We start from the raw sequence: 21,988 nt of genomic DNA on the forward strand, positions 1-21,988 counted from the left end.
GTGAGGAAAAAAACTCCACAGGAAGACTGTTACTGTTCGATTCAAAAGAGCTTTTTATTAAAACAAAACTTACTGAGGTGTTGTTCCATTCATTTTTGTTAGTTAACAGTCCTTTCTAAAGAGAAAGTGCTGGTCATAAATTTGTTTTTCTGATAAGAGGTAAGGATTAGAACTATTAATACGTTTCTATTAGATTTGTTTTAAAATTTATTAGAGTGCAGATTAAATACAAAGTACTTTAACCTTTGTTATTAGTGCATTGGACTTGGAAACAATCAAATCTTTTTTTTTTTTGGTACGGAGATCAAACTCGGGACCTTGCGCTTTTGAGGCAGGCGCTGGAACCACTGAGCTAAATCCCCGGCCTGGAAAAAATCAAATCTTATTAATCCTAGTTATTACATCTTCAGCACAGCATCAAATTTCAGTTTTACTTATGGTTCCTCTCCAGGACACCAATCTTGCTCAGTAATAAAATAATAATTTCATTGCCCAGGTTTGAAGACCTCAGGAATCAGGTCAGAAGGGACACTGATGGGCAGCATAATCTGTCCATGCTTGCTGGCAGACTGGTGGCCGGCAAGGGAGCAGTGTACTGCTGTGCTTCTAAAGAGCTCACCACAGTTCCCCCAGAGGAGATCATCAGGGCTGTTAGATTTGCACACTGTAAAGAACATTTTGCCCAAAAGCCTGCTTTGAAGATGAAATAAGAAGAAACAGTCTGCTTTTGAACCAAGCTAAGCTATTCTTGGGAATAATTTTTGAAGGAATGAGAAGTTTGATACTATAGGGCAGCTTTTAAGGCAAATGTGAAAAATGTGTTCAGATACAGAGTGAAAAATAATAATGTCCTAAAATCCAGAAAAATGTGCCCAAATGAAAAGATTACAGCTCTGTATAAAGCTGTGTGACTACTGGCAGAGACTATAGACAAAGGGTCACTATCACAAGAAATGGAAAGGGGATTTAGCTCAGTGGTGCTGCACGTGCCTCTCAAGCACAAGGTCCTGAGTTCTATGCCTGGTACCCCCAAAAAAGAAAGTTTGTCCAGGTAGAGAATCTAGACTCCAAAAGTATAATGACAAAGACAGAATTTTAAGGCACACTTTTCAAGGATCTCCATGATTCACAGTTCTTCATATAGTGACAACAATGATAAACACAACATCCACCATGTGCCAGGCTAAATCCTAGGTATTTTCCACATACCCATTTACGGAGATGAAATTAACCAGTAATATTAGAATACACAGGACCCCTTAGAAGCCCAAAAGGTACATCAACAAATCTTTTGAAAGATAATTCTCATTCCAAATTGCACTTAAAACTAACAAATGAAGGGCTGGGGATTTAGCTCAGTGGTTTCAATGCCTGCTGCACAAGCGCAAGGACCCGAGTTTGATCCCCGGTACCAAAAACAAACAAAACTAACAATCGGCTAATTCTCCAGATATTCTGATCAAGATTAACAGAATAAATGCAGAAATCTTCTGAAGTGAGACTGTATCTACCCAAGAGTTCCAAAGCTATTGGGGTGACCAAAGGAGTCTGGGGAACAATACATGTACTTCACAAATCCAGCCTCTACTTAGGAGCCACTTCAGAGACAGCCTGTGGTAAGAAATGTCCATGGGAACCTCACCTCTCTGGGCCTGTCAGGCTGGAGGATCTTTTAATGAACACAGCTTACTTTTTGGGGGAACAACTTGGTTTCTACTGTAGGTAATAATCATGTAGAATAACATTTAGGGGGCCACTACTGGCCTAGCAATCTGCTTTTTTGACAAGATGTTAAGGGGTCCAGAAGTCATGTCAAATGTTAAAAGACAGCATAAAGAATTTAGGAGTTATTAAGATTTTGAAAGGTTTTAGAATGGCAGCCTGAGAAGATAAGCTGGATGTGGTGGCACACACCTATAGTCCCAGCACTCAGGAGGCTGAGGCAGGATCAACTGTGAATTTAAGGCCACCCTGGACTACATAGGACTCTATCTCAAAATAAAAACAAAACCAAAAAAACTATCATTCCATCACTCATGAGCATTTTTTTGAGGAAGGCAAAAAGTATAAAGATGACCTTAGGGCTGGGTGAGGTGGCACACACTTGTAATCCCAGCAATTAGGGAGGCTGAGGCAGGAGGATTACAAGTTTGAGGTTGGCAAGACCCTGTCTCAAAAACTAAAAAGGACAGGATATAGCACAGGTAGAGTGCCCCTCGGTTCAACAGTCAGTATTGCAAAAAAAACCAAACCCTTACTAATAAAAATTTTTATTTCTATATCACTCCCCCCACTCATTTTAGTTGTTTAATTAAAAGTGGAATTTCTTCAGACTTTTCACGGTGATTTCCATCTCCCACTCCAGAAGCACCTGTATTGCTCAGGTTGGCCTTGAACTCCCAGGCTCAAGTGCTGGGAGCTGGGATTACAGGCAAGGCAAGTACCACCACACCCGGCTATAGAGCCTCTTAAACCTGCAATCTGATATGGTACCTTTCTTCTTTCTTTCTTTTTTTTTTTTTCAATTACACATAGCAAAACTAGGTATTTTTTTCTCTCAGGAGAAAAGGCTGCACATAACGGTTGGGACAGGACAGTATATAGGGAGGAAAAAAATACTGGTATTGATAGGCCACAGGATTGAAATAAGTTGGCTTAATTTAGCATGTAAGAGGAAAATTACAATTTCCAAGGAATGAGGCACTCCCAAGTGTTGAAATGAGATTTTTTGTTGGTTCCCAGGAACTTGTCCTTTAGCCGTCACTCCCAAGGCTGAGTTCCAGAGCTATTTGTGGCTCACTGTGATTCACACAGTGAATCTCAAAGATTCAAGCTCTAGTGCCAGCTGTGCACCCCAAGTGGTCAGGTAATGGTTCACATTCGATTCAATATGTAAAATTAAACCCAAATCTCTAGGTTCAAGGGCAAGACCTGGCTATAAAAGTCCCTTTCCCTGAAAAGCCAGCTGCTGGGTTTCAGCACCCAGAGGAGCTCAGAGCAACAGGGCCCTCCTGTTAGAGGCTGTGGATGAATACAGGCCTGGAGGAAGCATGTGGCTCAGTGGGAGATGCCCAGAGACTGCAACAGATGGAAGGTGGCCCCCAAGGCCCAGCCCGTCTCTATATTGTTCACTTTCTTTGTGAGCTGTTGAGAACAAGACAAAACAAAACAAAAAAAACACAATTTCACATTTTTATTCAATTCTAACAAGCATGGCACTTAGGCAGATAATACTTTCGAAGACCATGTATATGCCCAAACCTAGGCAAAACTCAGAACAGCCAGCCTTGGGAGGCTACCCACTGCTCCCCTCAGTGACAGTCTCCCTCAGCCAGTAGCCTCTGGCCTATGGCCCTACGCCCACCACTCTCATTCCTGAGTGCTTCAGCCCAGGAAGTGGTCCCCCTCAGGCCTTCTAGAGAGATCTACAAAGACAGGCTTCTGAGCTCTTAATCCTGAAACAGCATCCCCTGCTTTACTTTCTGAATCACCTCTTTTTAATAAGGCAACTTGAAATGAAATGTTAATGGATGTGGTAGAAGGAGCATTATCAGGAGTTGGAAATACATGTAGGGGTAGGAAAACACACCAAGCTTCTCAATTCATACTATGTAAGGAACTGCTTCTTCTTAAGCACTATTAAACTAATCAGGGCATCTAAGGCATTCTGGACCAATCTGTGCCTCAATTAGCAAGGTGACCTTGGGCAAGACTTTAGATCTGATTTCCTCAGTTACAGAACAAGGGGATTCATAGCCTATCAAATTGTTTTCTTCAGAATTCCCGGGAATCCTTGGAAATGATTTGAAGGAGAAAGGGAATCTGAATGGCAAGGGAGTTCTAGGCCCCTAACTTTTGATTCAAAAGAAGAGCTCTGGGGCTGGGGATTTAGCTCAGTGGTTCTGGCACCTGCCTTGCAAGTGCAAGGTTCTGAGTTCGATCTCTGGTACAAAAAAAAAAAGAAGAGCTCTACTTTATCAGTTTATATTATTGACATTCTGTGTAAGCTTTTTTTTCTGGTCTGGGGATCGAACTCAGGACCTTGCGCTTTCCAGGCAGGCACCAATGAGCTAAATCCCCAGCAGCTTTTGTTGATTAAATATGGTTTTCAAAACAGAAATTTGAAATTTTTTTTTTTACATTTTGAGACACAGTCTTGTTAAGTCACTAATTTTTTTTTTTTTTTGGTACCAGGGATTGAACTCAGGTCCTTATGCTTGTGCAGCAGGCGGCAAAACCACTGAGCTAAATCCCCGGCCCCAAGTCACTAATTTATCTAACCTGGGCTTTAACTTGTGATCCTCCTGCCTCGTCTACCACAGTGCTGGGATTACAGACATGCCTCACCATGCCTGGATAGGATGATCATTGTTATTCACAAACTGATCCCCAACTGGCGTGAAATGCCTCCACTAATAGTAATACCAATATATATATATGTATTTTATACCGGGGATTGAACTGGCTTTCGAGGTAGGTGTGGTGCCACTTAGCTAACCCCCCACCCACCCCAGTAATACCAATATTAACAACACTACATGCCAGGTATTGTGCTTTATATGGATTGCCTCAATTATTTTAACAGCTCTATGAAATATGTATTGTAATGATTCTTGTAGCTTGAATCAGGAACTTTGAGAGGGGAAGCAAATCACATAAAGTCACAGAGTTAGTCAGTTTGGGGAATCAGAACTTGAATGGAGCCTTGAGGGCAACAGAACCCCTGCTCTCCTCCAAGACCACAGCTTCTTAAACTTAAGTTATATTGACTTTCCTGGCAGGTAACTCTTCTGTGTTAAGCACTTTAAATGCTGATATTGCTGACATGTAACAATACATTAAATCCATATACCTCACTAGGCATGACTGAAATGTATAACACAAGATACAGGGCAATGTAAACTCTCAAACTGGGGAAACAGGAGTTGATACATGGGAAGGTGGGAGGGGAACGAGCTTAGAAGACAAACTAGTTTACTTCAATCCCAAATTCACAATTTCATGCCTCGCCTGAACACAAATACCTCCATCTATAGCTATTCTGATTACTAAGCAAGTTCTTAACTTCTTTCAAATACCAACAAAAGAAGACTGTTAGGGCCTACAGTGACCTCTCTCTTACCTGTAAGATGGTGCTGTCTGCAAAGCCAAAGCCATCTTTTAACAGGGCTGTGATGTAGCTGAGATCCATGCATAGGAAAGGACTGCTTGAGGTGAAGTTCTCCAAGTTATCACAAACTGAAAGTGACAGCCAGTGCCCGGTTGAGTTCAAGTGTGTAATGAGCTGACAGATGCAAGATTTTCTCTAAATTCAGATGCAGAACTGGAGTCTGTTTTGTTGGTGGGATTCTCGGAGATTAGGCTGTGCACTGATTGCCTCTTTAAGACCACAGCTTTTTAAGAACCTGTACAAATCTGGTGTGAAATCTTAACTGCTCATGTTTACACAGGTCTGAGTTTACTTATGAAATTTCTTTTGGATGGGGATGCTGAGGATCGAACCCAGGGCCTTGCATATACTAGGCAAGTACTCTACCACTGAGTTACATGCCCAGCCCCCTATTTGCCAAATTTCTATGACCAATTCTGGGGGCTTAGTTCTAAGTTCCTTATCTAGCATTAATTCAAAGACCCAGAAGACAGGGAAATATCATTTATCCTGCTGGTAGGTAGGGCCACTGGATAAGATCATTTGTATCTTATCTGGAGTGACCCTCTCAAGGAAGCACCTGAGGCTACCCATGTACTTGTTGTTTCATTAACACTGATAATATTTCAATTAAAAAACAAGAAAGAGGGCCAGGGATTTAGCTCAGTGGTTCCGCCACCTGCCTCACAAGCTCAAGGTCCAGAGTTCGATCGCCAGTACCAAAAAAAAAAAAAACCCAAGACAGAAATGTAGAAAGACAATTTTCACCATTTCCCCAAAGCTTCTTGTATCCTATATTCTTGCCCTGTCTATGCCACCTGACACTTTCAATTCTGGTACAGGCTGGAAGCATCCTCTGAGTGGTCACTCAGGTCACTGAGTTGACAGGTGCCCCGCACAGTCTGCCTTTCAAGGGCTTCCTGACACTCACCTTCCCTGGCTTTTCTTTCAAAGTCTTCAACTTTTAAAAGGCCTCCCTTTTCATAATCTGAAATGAGACAGAACAGGAGCTGCTGTCAAAAAGCCTTCAAGGAAACAAGGAAATTTACGCTAGTGATATTTGTAATAATATTGTAATAATATTGAAAAACTGGAAATAAAATTTCCAACATTAAAGACTGGAATACACAAATACATATCCATACAATACAAAAATCTATGCTGCCTATTTTATTTATTTACAATTAATGTGTGTTATCTACTCTGTTATATATATTTAACTACAATAAGCAAGTAGGCTCATAAAAAAACCCAGTAAATAGGAATTTAATTCATATTTCTCAGGCCATGATAGGGCATCTACATATACATTCCCAGGTAAATAAAAGGCATAAACTTTTTTTTTTGTTTTTTGGTACCAGGGATAGAACTTGGGACCTTGCGCTGGAGAAGCAGGCGGCAGCACCACTGAGCTAAATCCCCAGTCCAGAAGGCATAAACTTTGGTCTTAAAAAAAAAACAAAAAAAACCTTTGGTGATATGGAAAAAAGCAATCCTAAAAAGCAGGAGGAAACTGCTTAGGATTAGTTGTCATTATCTTGAATGTGGTGATGGTTTCACAGGTATGTGACAAAACTTGGCAAACTACACTAAAAACACATGCATTTATTGTACGTCATTTATACCTCAATAAAGGTGTAAAAAAAAAAAGGAAAAGACTTTGTGTCCAGTTGTTTAAGTCATCTTCTAGCTAGCTCCCAAAGACCCCAAGTAATACTGGGCAGGGATGTCTGCTACAGTCCTCCCCTTGGAGAGGCTGGTGCAACACAGCACCAGAGATGAGTACCACGTGGCCTTGGCCTTCCCCACCACAGTGCTCCACCTGCCCTCCTATCCTGACTGCAGAGGCAAACTCACCAATCATGTCTGTCTCAACAGCTCGGTCATAATAGTAAGAGAAGGCGTAGAAGGAGCTTCCCCGGATCTCCTCTGGCTGGTGAAGTTTTCCTTGTACCACCCTCAGCACTTCAGCATAGCAGGGCTCAAAGCCCACCTTCCCTGCCAGGGCAAAAGCTCAAGCTGAGAACAGGGATAGGGCAAGGGGCCTCTCTGAGGCAAGCTGCTGCAGCCAAGGAGGGGACAGTAGGTGAAAAAATGAAAGATGAGTAAACTTCTGCAATCCCACTACTGTTTCTCCAGGGCAGCTCACCTCTCTAACCCCATGTTCTGAGCTGGGTATGGTGACCCATGCCTGTAACCCCATCACTTGGGAGGCTGAGGCAGGAAGATCGCCATGAATTTGAGGCCAGCCTGGACTATATAGTAAGTTCAAGGCCAGCCTGACCTACCTTAGCGAGACCCTGTCTCAAAAAAAAAAAAAAGTCTAACCCATGTTCACCAAACAGCTCCAGCCGACCTGGTGCTGCTGCCCACCATTGTTTCCCATGGTCTCTGTGAGCAAGTATTCAGAGGGCTCACCTGGTTCCTTCACTGAGAAAACAAGTTTCTTCCTTAATTTTAAGTTTATGCCTTTTATAATATCTAAATCATTCTATCATCTCAATTTTAAGTTTTACTATGATTTAAATAGCTAAACATTAACAATCCTGAAATGGTTTAATGCAGCTACATTAGAATCAGGCTGCCAACAGATTTCTAATGGATCTGTGATACTCTCTCAGGGAAACAGAAACAGGCTGCAGAGTGACAGCTGCCTTGTTTGCTGTCCCTTCACATGTGTCCCTGGAGGCATACAAAGATTTTTGGAATGAGTGCCTGCAACATGATAAGCTTTCTTGAGCTCAGGAAAATTTCTTGTGAGACTTTGCAGAACTTCTACTGTAAAAGTCATGAAAAATATTACTCACCTTCTTGGTTGCCACCATACTGATATTTCACACCCCCAAAGATCCATTCTGCTTCCAGCCATCTTGGTAGACAGGCACTTCGGAAAGTGTGTCCCTCAACTGCTAAAAGAAACCAGAGTAAAAAGGGGCAGGTAAGTGAGAGACAGAGAGAGAGAAAGAGAAAGGTATGCAAGAAATCTGTAAGGCTGAAAGGGATTACCAAGAGGGCGGGGCCTTAAAATTTTGTGAAATTAGTTCCTTAACTGCATCCTATGACAGCAATACTTTTTCTTTCTTTCTTTCTTTTTCTGTGACAGAAATTCTTGACTCAGGGTTCATAGGTCTGTGGGGTGCATGGTTTTCATCACATCTCAATGAAACCAAAACCCCACAATAAAGTTTACTCCTGTCTACAGTGGGGTTAACTACTATGCTACCTTTCTTCAGTAGTAGTCAAGAAGCTTAATGAAATACACTTGAAAATGTTCAGAAAACTATGAAGCACTATACAATAGCCATTCCATTAATGGTTTACCATGAGCCAGGCATCACACAGAGAGCATCAAATACCAAGTCAAACACCTAAGGTGAGGAAACTTGATCCAAATCACAAAACTGGGACTGCATCCAGTTCTGCCTGACCCCAACTAGGAAGAGATGAATGGAGTTGCTCAGTTATTCTACCTTACAAATGTAACAGACCCTGCTTCCTGCACAGCCCACATAAGGGTAAGGGCTTGTGCAAGCTTCTGCCAAATACGCTCTTTGAGCCCTAATTTTCTGCAGAAGCTTCAGGCTCCTAGCTACAGGCTGTTAGCCCTATACAAGTAGACTTCATTCTAAAAATGGCTAATAATACATAGCAAAGCACCTGATCTTCTAAGATAGACAAGGAATTTGCAATTATTATGTACTTTATACAACCCAGGCTTTCTAATTCAACCTAAATCTTTCCTCTATAGAATCATGGCCAAGGAAGGAAGCAACAAGCTGAGTACCAGTGTCACCCCCACCACCCTCCACCCGGCATAGGTACCCAGGCAAACCTTCTGTTTCCAGGGCTCCCAGTGTTGCTAGTCTTGCAGCTTTCAATCCAAGTCCCAAGTAACTGTAAAATATAGGATTGACCAAGTTCTTTCTAGTCTTCAGGTTCTCCAGCCCTAAGTTACATCTTTTAAAAGTAATTCTTTGAAGATGAAAATCTTGTTATATCTCTGTGATTTACTCATCTTATGTGGTCAAAAAAGGAAATGTTTATACCTTTTGGATCAAAGCTATGCATTAAGAACTGCCCACAGGTCTGACTCAAAGGCCAGCAATAGTGATCCTTCCTAGGGTACCACCCTGGGAGCCACCCTCAGAAAGGCCCTCATTATCTTGTTCCTCCTCACCCCAACTGGGTTCAAATGCCAGGCAGGATTGCTGAAGAGCTTTGCTGAGCCTTCTCCACATGTCCTCCCTCTAAAGGAAATGTTTGACTCTTCTGACACGTATTTTTGAGGTCAGAAATGGAGAAGCCTCTTTAGGTCCCTTGGGTTTGGTAAGTACTATGGGTTTCTGCTGACAAGTCTTAGGGGACTGGCAAAGATAAGGCTGATCAAATGTAGTGATAGGTCTGAGAATGCCTTGAAAAGTTAGGAGAATCATACAATGTGAAAACTTCTTCCCTGTCCCCTTCCTCACCTATGTGTATACAGCTTATAAGTGCTGTTAAACATCTCAAAGGAAGTGAGGTAGCCCCTAGGGGTTTGTTCCAGGGTTTTCTGCAAATCAGAAAAAGCAAAAAGACTATTCAGGATTTGTAATTATCTGACACTCTCTTATCACCACCATTCCTGTCCCTCCCCCCACAAATCAGAGATGGAGACGGGTGAAGCTGCCAACCTCACAATGCTTGAGAAATTGAAGGGACTCTATAACAGTGAAAGGCAAGGGGAAGCTTGCCAGTCACAATGACTCAGCCTGTTTGTGGTAGAGCTGTTGCTAGAAAACAGGGCACTGCTTTCTTGATACCATGATATGCCTGCCAAGTGTGCTGCTAACAGACTGTGTGAATGACTCACCTCAAACTGGGGCAGGAATGTGATTTGGGTGGAAGCCCCTCCCAGGTCCAGGGTACCCACAGTCTCCTGGCTATGGCTATGCAGCTGACCTGTTAACAGAGAGCTCAGAATGTCTCCCACATCTGCAGAGCCCAACACCCACTTTCAGGCAATTCTCTCCTGCTCTTGTACACCAAAGCTATTCCATAAATATGCACCGCCCCCCGGCCTCAAAGGCTGCAAGTGTCAAGTCAGGGGGACTCTTGGAGCACATGAGACCTTGAAGACAGGTATAACTATTAATTTCATGTTTTTCTACTTGTGGGGGGCAGTACTAGGGATTGAACCCTGAAGTACTCTACCACTGAGCTACATCCCCAGCCCCTTTTATTTTTTGCTCTTTTTTGGTACCGAGGCTCAAACACAGGACCTTGCACTTGTGAGGCAGGCACAGTGCCACTGAGCTAAATCCCCGGCCTTCCCAGCCCCTTTTAAAAGATAGGATTTCACTAAATTAGCAAGGCAGGCCTCGAACTTGCACTTCTCCTACCTCAGCCTCCCAAGTATTGGAATTACATGCTGGCAACACCATATTCTGGTCTCTATCTCTCTCTCTCTCTCTCGACAGGGTCTCACTATGTAGCCCAGGCTGGCCTCTCACAGTGATCCTCCTGCCTCAGCCTCCCAAGTACTAGGATTACAGGCATGTGCCACCATGCCCAGCTTCTCACTCTCTTTTGTAAATAAAGTACAAAAGTACAATACAGGAAAAAGAGAAAGGGATTTTCACTTTTCCAGTTATGCCAGATAAGGTCCTTCCCCCCACCCCTCCTTCTGAGACAGGGTCTCACTATGTAGTCCAGGATGGCCTCAAATTTGCAATCTTCTGTGGTAGGAGTGCTAAGATAACAGATGTATGCCACCATACTCAACTAGTTAAGGTCTTAACACAAACTTGAGGATGCAATTACCTGTTAGAAAATTCACAGTAATCCAAGCTAATATGCCTAAAAGAGAGAAAGACAAGAATTACACTCTAGAGCATTTTTTTCCTGGTTCAACTTTTGTTCTTTGAAATTTCATGATTACAGTATATAGTTCCCTTTTCCTGTGTGGCTGTATTTCCTGCTATCCCATTAGTCTTTTGTATTGTTTCTCCTTATTTAGTTTCTTTTTCTTTAGCACTTCATCCCAGTCCCCAGCTCTTTAGTTAGATCTTTCAGTGAATGTTATTTTGCCCATCCTGCCCACCTTCACTGGAGCCGTCCATAATGCTAACACTGTCATCAGGAACCAGGAAAGGTGACTTCTTGAAGGCTTCCTCTACCTAAAATGAAAGGAAAAAAATCTGGATTCCCTGAGGTAATAAAACAGATGTGCATGGGCCAGGGATTTAGCTCAGTGGTTCCAGTGCCTGCCTTGCAAGTGAAAGGTCCCAAGTTTGATCCCCAGTACCAAAAACAAAACAAAACAAAAAAACCAGATGTGCATCCAGGCATGGTGGTGCATGCCTGTAATTCCAGCACTCTGGAGGCAATGGCAGGAGGATCACTGTGAGTTCCAGGCCAGCCTGGACTACATAGTAAGACCCTGTCTCAAAAATTAAAAAGCAAAACAACAACAAAAAAACCCAGAAGTGCACATTTTAGCTGAGTTCTGTAAAGCTTACAAAACTACTTTATTTTCATTGGATACAATTTTAGCAGAACTCATAACTTTTCCCTAAAAACCAGAAAAAGAATTAGGCAGCCATTACTATTTTATGTGCAAAAACACAAACACAAGGATTTCTTCGATTATAAAGTAAATCTCTATCAAACCATTGAATTTATAGATTAACCGGACTTAGGAAAAAGCATTTATCTGACCCTGCTATGCCAATCAGGATCCTAAAGTTTTGTGAAAACCTCTTGATTAAGTCCACCTGGGCATACACAGGATGTGGGGAGGAGCCTCTCCCAGTCACTCTTTGCATGAGCAGAGGAACCTGCTATGGTGGAAGGACTCCAAAGGTAATCTGCTACCAGCCCCTGGTTGAATGCTGACACATAGCTGGGGCCTCTAGAGTCGCAGGACCCAGACCTAGACTTACAGATCCTGTATTAGGAGGAGGGAACCAAGATCCCCTACAAATGCTTTTGATTCTTCATAAATACAACCCAATGATATGTTTGCCATGGCTTATTTTGTTATGGTCACAAAAGCAGTGACCTCTGGACCCTGGTTCAACCAGGAAAGCCAGATCCATGATCTATAAACAAGCTTTTAGGAACAGAGATTTAGCTCGGGGGTGCCACCGCCTGCCTCACAAGCTCCAGGTCCTGAGTTCAATCCCTGGTACCAAAACCAAACAAACAAACAAACATAACAAATAAGCTTTTAAGGAGAAGACAAGACAAGCAAACAGGAATAAGAAGATTCTGCTCTTGCCTTCTCCCCTCCTCTCTTCTACCCCAGTTCATTCTCAACATAGCAGCCAGAAGGGTGCTTTTATTATCTATTTACTGCAGTATTGGGGATTGAATCCAGGGCCTCCTGCTTACTAGACAAGTACCAGTGCTACATCCCCAGGCCCATTTTTTGAGACAGGGTCTTGCTAAGTTGTCCAGCCTGGCCTCGAATTGTGATCTTTTTGCCTCAGACTCATGAGTAGCTAGGATTCCTGGTGTGTGCCACCATGGCCAGCTCAGAACGGTGTTTTTAAAATGGACATCAGCTCTCCTTAGCTCAAAATCTTCTACTAGCTTCTTTCTTAGAGAATAAGCCGAAGTCTTTACTTGGCTTTCGAGAGCCTATATGATAAATTACTCTCTACCTCTCTGATCTCATCTCCACTTCCCTCTCACTATCCAGTCACCTCCAGCTGACTTCCTGGAGGGTGCTCTGAACATACTGTACATGTTCCTCATTTTGACCTCTGCACTGTTTCTTTAGCCTGAAATATTGTTCTCACAAATATCTTATATAAGTGCTTCTCTATTCCCCTCAGATCTCTCTCTGATCAAATGTCTTCTGTTTGGTTGGATTTGAGACAAGGTCTCACTATGTGGTTCAGGCTGGCCTCCACTTGCAGTGATCCTCCTGCCTCAGCCTCCTGAGCGCTGGGATGACAGGCGTGTGCCACCACCCTGGCTCAAATGAATCTTATCAAAGAGGTTTTGCTGACTGCTGACTAAAATAGCATCTCTGCCCTCACCTGTACCAGCACTCCTGGCCTGCTGTACCCTGCTGTTTCTCTCCACAGCATGTACAGTGCCTGACACACTTTGCACTTACTTGTTTAGCTGTTTATTTTGTTTCTCTGAAACTGTTAATACAAACCCCACAGGGCAGACAGTGTTCGTCTTCTTTTTTTTCCCTGCTGTTGGCATCCCAGCAACATCCCCAAGCCCCAGTACTCAGGTACTAGATAAATAAACAAAGGATCGAAGTTCAGATTTTCACACAGATGTGCTTGGCTGTTTGTCCTTGGAGAAGGGACGTAAGTCCTCTGTGCTGACAGTCGAAGGAAAATCAACTCAGAGTACTAATAGCACAACTGTAATGCAGAATCCTTTTTTGCTGTGATTTTTTAATTTTAATGATGGGGTTCTGCTTATAAATATTCTTTACAATGTGAAATTTAAATACTATGGGTTGGGGATTTAGCTCAGTGGTGCTGCACCTGCCTTGCAAGTGCAAGGTCCTGAATTCAATCCCTGGTACAAATAAATAAATAAATACATACATGCATACATACATACTATGTGTTTCTATTTTAATGTTGTGTGGTTTTTTTGTTAGTTTGTTTTGTTTTGGTCCTGGGGATTGAACTCAGAACCTTGTGGTTGTGAGGCAGGCGGTGGCACCACTGAGCTAAATCCCCGGCCCTATGTGTTTCTATTTTAAATACTAAGTTTAATAAACTCTATAGTTAAGTTTTTCATCTGAACAGAAAAAGAGGATTTTAAAAAATGACTTGTAAAATGACATTTAAAAAATTTTTTGTTTTTTTGGTACCGGGGATCGAACTTGGGACCTTGTGCTTGCGAGGCAGGTACCGGAACCACTGAGCTAAATCCCCGGCCTGACATTTAAAAAATTTTTTTAATAAATGACTTTAATTACTTCAAATTGGGCCAGGAATTTAGCTCAATGGCACCTCACCTGCCTCACAAATGCGAGGTCCTGAGTTTGAGCTCTGGTAACGCAAACAAACAAACAAAAACCACACAAACAAACCAATAAATAAATAAATATTTCAAATTTGCTATGCATGGTGGTGTATGCCTGTAATCTCAGCATTCAGGATGCTGAGGCAGGAGGATCACTGAGAGTTCAAGGCCAGCCTGGACTAGTGAGTTCAAGGCTAGCATGAACCACATAGGGAAAAAAGAAAAACCAAAACTGCATAATTCTCAAAAGCTTTAATGGTAAGAGAAAAAATCCAGACATAAAAAAAGAAAATATAAACTGTATGATTCCATTCATATGAAATGTAAGATCAAGCTAAACTTACGAATAGTGACAGAAAGAAGATTAGGGGTTTCTTGATTTCAGGGGTGGGGAAATGGACAAGGAAACTACTATATTTGTCAAAATTCATTTAACTGTATATTTAAAATGGACATAATTTTGAACAGAAAATAAAATATTCATATAGAGGAAAAGACAGAATTACCTCAAGGTCAGGAATGTAGCTCAGTGGTGCCCCACCTGCCTGGCAAGTGAAAGGTCCTGAGTCTGATCCCCGGTATCAGAAAAAAAAAAAATTACCTCAAATAGCAGAGCCTGGGCTTTCTGTTCTGGCAGTAAGCGCAGCCCTGCTGTTGCCTTCAGCACCACGGGGGTTCTTTTCCAGTGACTGCGGGGGATTGAATCTTTGGCCACCTCTAACAGTACTCGAACAGTCTCAGCGCCCTTCAAAAGAGAGAACCCATTCATCCAATGAACAGCCCACTGGCAGCACTGGTCTGTCACTTCAAAGTGCTTTGGGGGAGCAACATAGCTGATGAGGCCAAAGCCTCCAACTGCTCTCTGGCCTGTGACAGCAGAAACCTAGAGATGTAGGGTGCTTTCCAGAAATATCCACTGAATTCTCTGTTTGTTTTTTAAAGCCTATCTCTGTTTCATTTGATAGCCACAATAAAAGTTATTCTTTTATAGTGTGGTCATTTTAACTGATTTTTTTTTTAAGACAGTGTCTTGCTATGTAGTTCAGGCTAGCCTTGAACTCACTACGTAGAACACATGACCATCCTCCTGCCTCAGCCTCCCGAGTGCTGGGATTACATGTGTGAGCCACCATGCTCAATGATTGTTGTCTTATGTTTCAATAAATTCAGTGAGGTCAGAAAGCTAGGTATAGTGCAGGACACTCAGGAGCTGGAGTCAGGGTTCCTTTCCAGCCCTGTGACCCTAACATGGGTCACCAGGCCTACCCAGGACTTGGTTTCCTTAGTGAGAGACAGGAGCTATGCCTCACACCACCACTAAGCTGCTGGACACATTAGATGAGGCAGAATGCATGTGCTTATCCCACAAATGCTAGCTGCAGAGGTTAACATGCTACACTTTTATGATCTCCTTAAGGACAAATGGTGACAGGTTCATTTTTGGATCACTAGCATCTACAATGCATGGCACCCAGTAGATGCTCTATTTACAATAAATGAAAATCATTTTTAAAAAATCCAATACTTCAGCTAGGTGTGGCGGTAAATGCCTGTAATTCCAGCTACTTGGGAGGCTGAGATAATATGACAAGTCTGAGGTCAGGGTGGGTAACTTAGTGAGACCCTGTTCCAATATGAAATTTTAAAAAAACAAGGTCTAGGGATATAGGCCAGTGGTAGAGTTGTTGCCTGGCATGCACAAGGCCTGGGTTCAATTCCCAGTATTGCAACCATTAACACAATCCTTTCTAAATGTCAGATCATTTTCCGATAAAACAGTTGATTTCAACAGCCCTAATTTCATGCTGCATTTGCCATTTCAGGTGACACTGAACTGAGAGAATACGTCCTCTCAGTTTTCAAGCTCAAAACATTTCCCTCTCCTTCTTCCCTTTTTTTTTTTTTATTTTTTTATTTTTTAACATAAGGTCTCATTATTTTTCTGGTGCTGGTCTCGAACTTCTGGACTTAAGTGGATCCTCCCTCTGCAGCATTCTGAGTCTGGGATGAAATGTGCATACAACTTAGCAGGCTTTCAGACCCTTTATTTCTCTGTTGCTTTTTAGTTTTTTTAGACAGGATCTTGCTATTATGTCCAGGCTGACCTTAAATTCATGATCCTCCTGCCTCAGTCTTATAAGTTCTGGGATTATTACAGGTGTACATACGACGCCTGGCAACTCAACCCATTCTTAACATCAGGTTTTCCCTCGGTTAATTCTGTTGACACTGAACAATACTTTATATCTACTACCAAAGTTCAACATTCTGCCTTACTCTCTTTTATTTCAGCATTGACACCAGACACACTGAGTGCAGTATATTGTGGGGGGCTCAAATGAGAAATACAGCCATCAGGCACCACGAACTCCATTCATCTTCTACTACTGAAGATTTTTGTCGTTGTGGGCTGCTGCCTAATTTCTCAGGAACAGGCAAGGTTCCCTTCTTAATGAGGCACTCTGAAATGAAATTCTCTATCCCTCAACTTCCATGTGTATAGTTCATATGCTACAGAACGTTATGCTTATCTTCTGTATTTACATTGACTAATGTTGTAGTTGGCTTCGACTCAAAATCTTAAACAGTAAATACAAAGAGAGCAATCTCTTAAAAAGCTGGTCATTCCTGCATGAGCACAACTTATTTTCTAGCCTCCTTCTCAGCGCTAGTGAGCCTGATACATACAGGAGACTGAGGAGAGGACGCTGATCTCACACATGCTCTCAAAATCATTCATGAACAGCATGAGGTGTTTAATAGCAGTGGTGTGGTTAAGTTATCAAGGCACTGAGAATCTAAACATCAAATAATAGGAAACTCACCTGCTTTGGTTGATCTGCAAAAGCAGAAAGTCCTGGCTTCAAAGATTCAAAAATTTCCCCTTCCAGAACTGGAAGCTGTCCTATTTTGTCCCCAGAACAAAAAGAAGACAGTTGGCTGATTACCAAAAGTTAGGCTGCTAGGCTGTGTAAATCATCTATCACTTACTAGATTAACCTACTCTTCTCCCATGCTAATGATCCCACCTGCAAGCACTGTCTTGCTGAAGTATTAGGAAGGAGAATTAGATGGCAACCCTTAAGGGCCTCTGTCATTTCTCTGGTAGATCCCTAGCTCCTATTCCTTTCCCCAGGCTCCTTGGGGGACAGTTCAGAAAAAGTTAATCTTCAGGGTCCCCTTAGTCTCTTCTCCAAGGATGACAGAGAAATACCCACATGATCCTTTCCCTAAGATCACTCCCAATATTCTCAATGTTCTGGACCCCTGGGGTATTAACCAACTTCAGAGAAGGGGAAGGACAAATGAGCTATATTTTTTGGATATATGGGTTTCAGACTATAGGCAGCCCAGATTTCTCTTCACTTCACATCAAATTAAATTATGTGTTTGAGGGCCAGGGATTTAGCTCAGTGGTTCTGCATTTACCTTGCAAGCGCAAGGTCCTGAGTTTGATCCCTGGTACCAAGAAAAAAAAAAAAATTATGTGTTTGATTAAAGTCCAAAGTGTTCTCTGAAGGAAGTCACTCAGTAGTTGTGAGATTCTTGACTCTACATCATACTTCAGCACATTTATTTGTGGGAGGAAATGCTAAAGCATGGATTCACAGAGTCTGGTGAGGGTCCAACTGCACTTACCTTGTATTTTCTGCACAAAGGTATAAACATGAATTCGAGTCCCAGTGCTCCCTGCATCGAACATAATTCCATAGAAGGTGCTCGCGCTGATATTGATGGGGCACATGGAAGATAGGAAGACACCCTCAAACCATGTCTGCTGGTCTCTATGGAAGACTGTGCTGCAAACACAGGATATCACCAGCGTGAAAATGGCTGCACTCCGAGTAGTGGCCATCCTCTTCCCAAGATGTGGTAAGGCCAGACTTTGCTGTGGAAGTGGTGCTGCTCACACTCCTGTGGTAACTTTTAGGACAAAGACACACAAGGTTAGTCCAATTGGCTTTTTTGGTTAACCTGTAAAAGAAACACTAGTATGGAAATCCCACTCTGTTTCAAAGGTATTGCTTCTCTATTTCTAATAACCAGTACAACAAGCTAAACCAGGGTAATATAAACTCTTAGCACCTTTTCTGAAGGGTATCCAATTCTGAAAGGAAACTGGGATCTAAAATATATTATTTCATGCTTTTTTTTTTTGGTACTGGATCGAACTCAGGACCTTTTGCTTGTGAGGCAGGCGTGGTGCCGCTGAGCGAAATCCCTGGCCCGATGCTTTGCTTTTAATTGTAAGGTGGTTCTCACACATTCAAAGGCTCTCCCTGCCACCCTGCTCCTACGGTTGAGTACAATTTTCTTTTTTCTATTTTGACAATTTTGCTTTTAGATGTTAAATAATTACCTTTTTCTCTCTCTCATTTTCTTTTTCTCTATTCATTCTTCTTCGATTGATAAATAAGAAGCTTCAACTTCTGAATTAAATTTATAAAGTTACAAAGAAGTTATAAAAGCCCTATCATTGGGATGTTCACAGCCTTCAAAAATCAGGCCACTGGACTGTCATCCATGATCAACATTGCTGCCAGTGACGTGTATGTATATACACTATTTCAAGGAAATAAATTGAATTTTAAAACATTTTAGTGGACCATAATGGTTTTAAAGATGGCCTTCATAGGTTTCAGGCCATGTTATTACCACAAAACTGAGAGAAGATGGTCAAATTAAGGCAGAGAGGTCCTATGACTTGCTGAAAGTCATAAAGCGAGATAGTAATGAAATCCAGCTCAGAAATCAGTCTTCAGTCTTGCCTAACCCTTTTTTTCCCTGACTCCAAATACCTCCCTTAAGACAAGTTACTGCTTGTACTTTTTAGTGTCCTCAGCAGCGACAAAAAAACCCCCAAAACTGTGTTTGACATTATGTGTTTCAGATTTGTATATTATGGAGCTAAATACAAATGCTTCTGGAAACCTAGAGAAGGGAGATGAAACAGTAGAGAGAGCACAAAGGGTCAGGTCAGGGCTACTGGGTTTCAGTCCTCCATTTCTGTCTATTGGGAGCTGTGTGAACTTAAGTCACATTGTCTCTGAGACTCCATTTCCTCGTCTGTAAAGTTAGAGCACCTGCCCTATTTTCCGTCCATGGTTATTAAGAAAATCAAATGATATGCACATATACACATGTGGGTTCATGTGTGTAAATTTGGTTTGTTTTTAAATTACAATGCATTATTTGTTTTGTTTGTTTATGTTTTGATCGAACTCAGGACCTTGTGCTTGAGAGGCAGGCAGAGGGAGGCACCACTGAGCTAAATCCGCAGGCCCTACAATCCATTATTTGAACATACCATCTTTTAGGGTTTTGAGTGTTTTTCTAGGACTGAGGTTGTGAAAAGTAGAATAAGACAGAATAGGTTTTGCTATCATTATTGGTAAATAATTCTTTTTTTTTAAAGGGAGGAAAGGTTTATTTCAGCTCATAGTTGGTAGAGGTTTCAGTTCAGTTGGCTGGCTCCAAGGCAGGGTGCCATGGCAGAGGGGCATTGCAGAGCAGGTAGGGAGATGGCAGCAAGCAGCAAGCAACAAATGACAAGCAAGGTAAATAATTTTTAAAAGGTTCAGAAGGCTTATTTTGCATTACTGCCCCAAAGACATTATAGTGAGTTTTTAAAATTTTAATTTAATTTTATTTTTTTGATTATAGTGAGTTTTAAATGTTCTTAAAGCCCATGATAAAAACACTCAGCAGAGGGCTGGGGATTTAGCTCAGTGGTGCCATCGCCTGCCTTCCAAGTACAAGGTCCTGAATTCGAGCCCCAGTACCTCAAAACACACACACACACACACACACACACACACACACACACACACACACACGCACTCAGCAGAGTTCAATGGAATAATGGGATCCCATCTATGTAGTTGCTCTACTTAAACTTTCTTTTCTTCTTTTCTCCCAAAGGGACAATAAATGAGAAACAAAATAATTAAGTGCTTTCTGTTCTGGAGATTTGTAGCAGGTCTGGAACGCTCAGGCTGCATCCTATCCCGTCTGTACAGGACAAACAGAGTTTCTCAAGGTCAGGGCTTCTCAGCTTCCACCCTACTGATATTTGGGGCTGTATAATTCTTTGTTGTGGGGCTGTCTGTGTATGGCAGGTTAATTAGCAGACTCTGCAGCCATCCCCTTTCCTTCCAACACACCAACTCTGTCAACCAAAAATATCTCTGGACATTCAACTACCTCTTGTCCAGGCTGTATTTTCTCTTGGTATTAAACAGAGAAAACACCTGTGGGTCTTCTAATCCAGTTTTCAAGTCTGGCTTTTTTTTTTTTTGGTACCAGGGATCAAAATCAGGACCTTGCAAGCAGAGGAACCACTGAGCTAAATCCCCAGTCCTATGTCTGAATTTCTTGAGTAGTCAGTTACTAATTAAGTGACAAGATCTGATTCCAAAGTTCCCATTTCCCATTCCTGTTATCTTATTCTTATCATCTCTTTGGTACATTTGGAGTTGAGATTAAGGCTGAGGCATTACCAAATTTGTCGACCACCTAGGGTTTGTTTAATCAAAATGCCTGAATTCTGGGCCTGGTGGCTCATACCTGTAATCCCAGCACTTTAGAAGGCTGAGGCAGGAGGATTGTAAATTCAAGCCCATGCAGTGGCCCATTCCTGTAATCCTAGAGTTTGGAAGACTGAGGCAGGAGGACTGCCGTGAGTTCAAGGCCTGCCTGTGCTACATAGCAAGACCTTGTCTCTAAATAAATAAATAAATAAATAAAGTAAATAAATTCAAGCCCAGCCTGGACCGTTGAGTGAGATCCTGTCTCAAAAATTTAAAACAAAAATAATAAAAAAGGGCTGGGGTGCTCAGTGTGAAGGCCCTAGGTTCAAATCCCAGCACCCTCCCCAAAGAAGACTCCCTTCCCAGAGGTGCTGTATTATGTAAAATAAATGAAAGTTAATTGTACTTGGAATTTAGATATATTTAAAATAACTAGAGTTGTTCTTGCTACTAAAAAGGCAGACTGGAATCATCCTTTTTAACACAATTCAAGGTTGAACTTCTATCCTATGTCTAAGAATTAGAACTACTGGCTAGAGAAAGAAACAATGAGAATAGTTCAACTTTCAGAATCCCAAACAAAGGAAATTTCATCCTAGGAAATCAACCACTAAAAGAGGGTAGCTGCCTGGCCAGATTCATACTCACATCTTAAAGCACTCTCTTTGGCTGGTTCTTACAGCAAACAGGCTGGTCATGTAGATCCATCTAAATGACTGAAAACAAATAGCTTTGTCTTAGACTCTGCATATCAACAGTAGACTCTTGCTTTGTCTAACACTCCATATCTCTTTTCCCTCAAGAAGTGCATTAGAGGTGCTCCAAGCATCAGCTTTCCTCCCTTTCTGTGAGTGCAGTTTTTTCAGGGGTCACTCATACTTGTTTTCTTTTTCTTGTGGTTTCTAAAAAACCTCTCCAGCTTCTATTTCCACTCAGCAAACATTTGTTTTCCTTCCAGAAAAGATTTAAAAGGGAAAAAAATGCACCCCAGGTATCCATTTTCACGGAGTAAAAAACTGCAGCGTCATACCAGGTGTTGAGTATAAAACAAACAAGAGATTTTAGAGGCAAGCAAAGGAGCAATACAAAAACTGCTCTTTCTGCCTTCAGCATCTACCTTCTAACACCACTTCCAACCTCACTTTTCTTTAAGATCAGCTGTCTTAAAAATGGTATTAAGAAAATTTGTAATTTTGAGTCTGTAGAACAGCATCCTATTTTACATGACCCTAATCTGCCCAGCTTGGTCATTTACTTTTTTTTTTTTTTTTTTTTGGTACTGGGGATCGAACTCGGGACCTTGCACTTGTGAGGCAGGCAGCAGCAC

The 21,988-nt window shown here is 41.9% G+C and overlaps 1 protein-coding gene across 8 annotated transcripts in view; it reads right to left on the reverse strand.

Annotated features, from left to right (window-relative positions):
* Positions 1–35: 35 nt before the first annotated feature.
* Entpd5 (ectonucleoside triphosphate diphosphohydrolase 5) overlaps positions 36–21,988 on the reverse strand; it is a 41,316-nt gene continuing 19,363 nt past the window's right edge. For 2 of the 8 annotated variants that reach the window (XM_087195088.1, XM_087195087.1), the window contains 14 exons: positions 21,310–21,377; positions 17,771–18,055; positions 16,957–17,036; positions 14,733–14,876; positions 11,229–11,304; positions 10,949–10,984; positions 9,999–10,087; positions 9,619–9,698; positions 8,982–9,043; positions 7,957–8,058; positions 7,007–7,147; positions 6,081–6,137; positions 5,123–5,238; positions 36–3,144 (listed from right to left, as the gene is read on the reverse strand). In XM_087195088.1, the coding sequence (XP_087051214.1) occupies positions 3,058–3,144; positions 5,123–5,238; positions 6,081–6,137; positions 7,007–7,147; positions 7,957–8,058; positions 8,982–9,043; positions 9,619–9,698; positions 9,999–10,087; positions 10,949–10,984; positions 11,229–11,304; positions 14,733–14,876; positions 16,957–17,036; positions 17,771–17,987 (1,287 nt within the window). In that variant the 5' untranslated portion in view covers positions 17,988–18,055; positions 21,310–21,377 and the 3' untranslated portion in view covers positions 36–3,057. The remainder of the gene's footprint in view (positions 3,145–5,122; positions 5,239–6,080; positions 6,138–7,006; positions 7,148–7,956; positions 8,059–8,981; positions 9,044–9,618; positions 9,699–9,998; positions 10,088–10,948; positions 10,985–11,228; positions 11,305–14,732; positions 14,877–16,956; positions 17,037–17,770; positions 18,056–21,309; positions 21,378–21,988) is intronic. The other 6 variants (XM_087195092.1, XM_087195091.1, XM_087195090.1 and 3 more) reach the window with 5 other exon arrangements.

This window comes from Heterocephalus glaber, unplaced genomic scaffold (genome assembly GCF_053883595.1).
Source record: "Heterocephalus glaber isolate CG9 unplaced genomic scaffold, H.glaber_assembly_v1.0 deba00001608, whole genome shotgun sequence".
Classification (NCBI taxonomy): Eukaryota; Metazoa; Chordata; class Mammalia; order Rodentia; family Bathyergidae; genus Heterocephalus; species Heterocephalus glaber.